Source organism: Chaetura pelagica, unplaced genomic scaffold, assembly GCF_000747805.2.
Source record: "Chaetura pelagica isolate M959 unplaced genomic scaffold, ChaPel_1.0 scaffold1407, whole genome shotgun sequence".
Classification (NCBI taxonomy): domain Eukaryota; kingdom Metazoa; phylum Chordata; class Aves; order Apodiformes; family Apodidae; genus Chaetura; species Chaetura pelagica.
Window position 1 is genome coordinate 406,846 of NW_009953954.1, and position 2,654 is coordinate 409,499.

The 2,654-nt window shown below is 63.3% G+C and overlaps 2 protein-coding genes across 2 annotated transcripts in view; both read right to left on the minus strand.

Moving 5' to 3' along the window:
* LOC104392457 (ATP-binding cassette sub-family A member 1-like) overlaps nucleotides 1-86 on the minus strand; it is a 20,443-nt gene extending 20,357 nt beyond the window's left edge. The window contains exon 1 of the mRNA XM_010001858.1: nucleotides 18-86. Coding sequence (XP_010000160.1) covers nucleotides 18-86 — 69 coding nt within the window. The remainder of the gene's footprint in view (nucleotides 1-17) is intronic.
* Nucleotides 87-561: 475 nt separating this feature from the next.
* The window catches only part of CNN2 (calponin 2), a 4,353-nt gene continuing 2,260 nt past the window's right edge, over nucleotides 562-2,654 (minus strand). The window contains exons 2-7 of the mRNA XM_010001859.1: nucleotides 2,316-2,437; nucleotides 1,916-1,982; nucleotides 1,669-1,806; nucleotides 1,405-1,521; nucleotides 986-1,132; nucleotides 562-909 (exon numbers count right to left, since the gene is read on the minus strand). Of these exons, the coding sequence (XP_010000161.1) occupies nucleotides 643-909; nucleotides 986-1,132; nucleotides 1,405-1,521; nucleotides 1,669-1,806; nucleotides 1,916-1,982; nucleotides 2,316-2,437 (858 nt within the window). The 3' untranslated portion in view covers nucleotides 562-642. The remainder of the gene's footprint in view (nucleotides 910-985; nucleotides 1,133-1,404; nucleotides 1,522-1,668; nucleotides 1,807-1,915; nucleotides 1,983-2,315; nucleotides 2,438-2,654) is intronic.

Below are 2,654 nucleotides of genomic sequence, written 5' to 3' on the forward strand. Positions count from 1 at the left end.
AGGGGCAGCCCCGGCACCGCCCCGCGGAGCCAACCCCGGCTCCAGCCGTCCCGGTCGTTCCCGGACCGCGGCTCCGGGAGCTGCATCCAGCGGTACCACAGCCCAGCCCAGCCCCGCGTCACCACCGCGGCCTCAGGAACTCGGTCCCTACGAGTTCTGAAAGATCACACAAGTGTGCAAGGCTGCACACACACACACACTCACACACACACACACACATTCAGAGTGCCTATCCCCGGGCTGGGGCCCCACAGCGCCCTGAGCTCCCCCACTCCCGGGGGTCTCTCCTGCCTGCGCACCCACCGACCCAAGCCCCTCTCCTCTGAGGGGCTGAGCTGAGTCCCACCAGCACGGGACAAGCAGCAGCCCTGGGGGCTGCCCCCCCTCCTGGGCAGGGCTCTGGCACTGCCCCGCTGGGCACTGGGTGGGGCTGGAGCATCAACCAGCTGCGGCTGCTCCCGCAGGTGCGGGAACCAGCTGGTCCCTGCTCTAGAAACGGGGCCTTTATTTCCTTGCTCAGAAAAATAGAATTCATTTCAAAATTTTTAAAAAGAGTTTGTGAAGAGGGAATGTTGAAAGTAGAGGTTGGAATGTCACTGGCAGTGGGATCTGTACACGAGATGGGGTTGGGTGATGTCCCTCTCAGTAGCCCTCCTCCTCCTGGCAGTAGTAGTGGTACCCGGGGGGGTCCCCGCTCTGCTCGCAGGCAGCATTGGCCGCCTCACCCTGGCTGCCCTGTGGGCAGTACTTGGGGTCGTAGATCTGGCGGCCGAGGCCAAAGACCTGCCCGCTCTGGTTGGCACCCTGGTTGGAGCCCATCTGCAGCGACATGGAGGAGTTGTCGCACTTCTCTGTCCCCATCTTGGCATCGTAGATGTGTCTCCTGGTGCCAGGAGCTGTCATGCCCACCTGGAAGGACAGGATGGAGCAAGGCTCAGCCATGGTCCTTCCCCTGTTCCTCCCCACGCCAGCCACAGTGGCTCACCTGGCTGGCACACTTGTTGGTGCCCATCTGGAGGCTGATGGTGGAGTGGTCCATGGGTGGCAGGATCTGGTTCTTGGGGTCGTAGAGGTGCCTCCTGGTGCCATAGGCCGTCATGCCGGATTGGCTGGCACACTTGTTTGTGCCCATCTGACAAGGGGGTCTGGTGAGGACTGACTGCTGCCCTATGCATGCCTCTTCTCCTCCCTCCCTGTCCCCCTGCAGCCCTAGGGGCTCAGCCAGCACCCCTGGATCCAGCCCAGGTGCCTGGGCTCCTGGTCAGATATGGAGCTGAGATGGTACCAGATCCTGAGGACATCTAAGGCACCTTGAGCCTTGGGTACTCCCAGCCATGACTGGAGCTGTGACAGTTCTGAGGGTCTGACAAAACTGGGCCCCCCTCACCCATCACCCTGGCCCACCTGCAGCCCGATCACACACTGCCCAGCCTTCATCTTGGCCTCATCAAAGTTCCTTTGCTGCTTCTCTGAGTACTTCACACCAATGTCCACTCCGCTCTGCAGCCCCTTTGTCTTGGCCTGCCAGGGAAGGGTAGTGAGAAAGGATGGGGGTCCCAGCCCTCCCACCCTGGACAGGGGGAGCTGCAGGGTCCCATAGGCAGCACTCCAAGAGGGGGGTTTGCCCAGCCAGTCCCTGCAAGCTGTGTCCCCTCCCAAGGCACTCACCATGCCTGCCAGTGCCAGCAAAGACACCTGCACCTGCGTCAGGTTCCCGCTCTCAAAGAGGTCATTGGCTTCAAAGAGGTCCACAGGGTTCATGCCATAGCTGGCCATGGCCTTGATGAAGTTGGAGAGGTTCTCAAGCTGGGGGTGGGGGTAAGAAGGGTAAGATCCCAGAGGGTGGCAGCAAAGGGGCCTGGGCAGGGCCAGGGGTCTGCAGGGGCTGGTTGCAGGCAGGGCTGCCCGCACTTACCTGGTGCCAGTTCTGAGCTGAGCGGTTGATCTTCCTCACCGAGTTGGGCTGCAGCTTGTTCATGAGCCTGGAGGAAGGCAGGGGGGAGCAGGGGCTGCAGCAGGGCAAAGACCCCGCTGGGCAGCATGGACCCCTTTCGGGAAGGTAATTCCCACCCCCAGGTCCCTGCCAGGCCCCCATCGCTCCCCCCTGACATGGGCACTGTGGGGGTGACCCAAGCAGCACTACCAAGGAAACCTCTGGCTGCAGCCAGCCAGTGGATCCCACCAGAATGGGCATGGCTGGATCCAGCCCATCCTTCCCACTCGAAGGGCTGGGGGGTTCCCATGCAGATCTCCCACGTCCCTACCCAAGAGGAGTGAGGGCTGAGGGGCTGTGCCCAGCACGGTGCAGGACTCACTCGCAGAGGATCACCCCATCCTTCAGCCCCTTCTGGAAGTCGGGCCCGATCTGCTGCCCTGTCACACTCTCGATCCACGTGCGCAGCTCAGCCTCCTTCTGTGGGTCGTACTTCTGGGCCAGCTGGGGGGACAGCAGGGGCCAGCTCAGGTGCAGCCCCGGCGGGTGCCCCCAGGCCTGGCAGGGAATGGCTCCTCACCCCAGGCACAGATCCGCAGTGAGAGCAGGGGACAGCGGCCCTATCCCAAGCACCACACCCGGGGAGCCTTGGGGTGGCCCCCAGCCTCTGCAGGGTGGTGGAGCGAACCCCCCAGCCCGGCGCCGGGGGTCCACAGCCCTG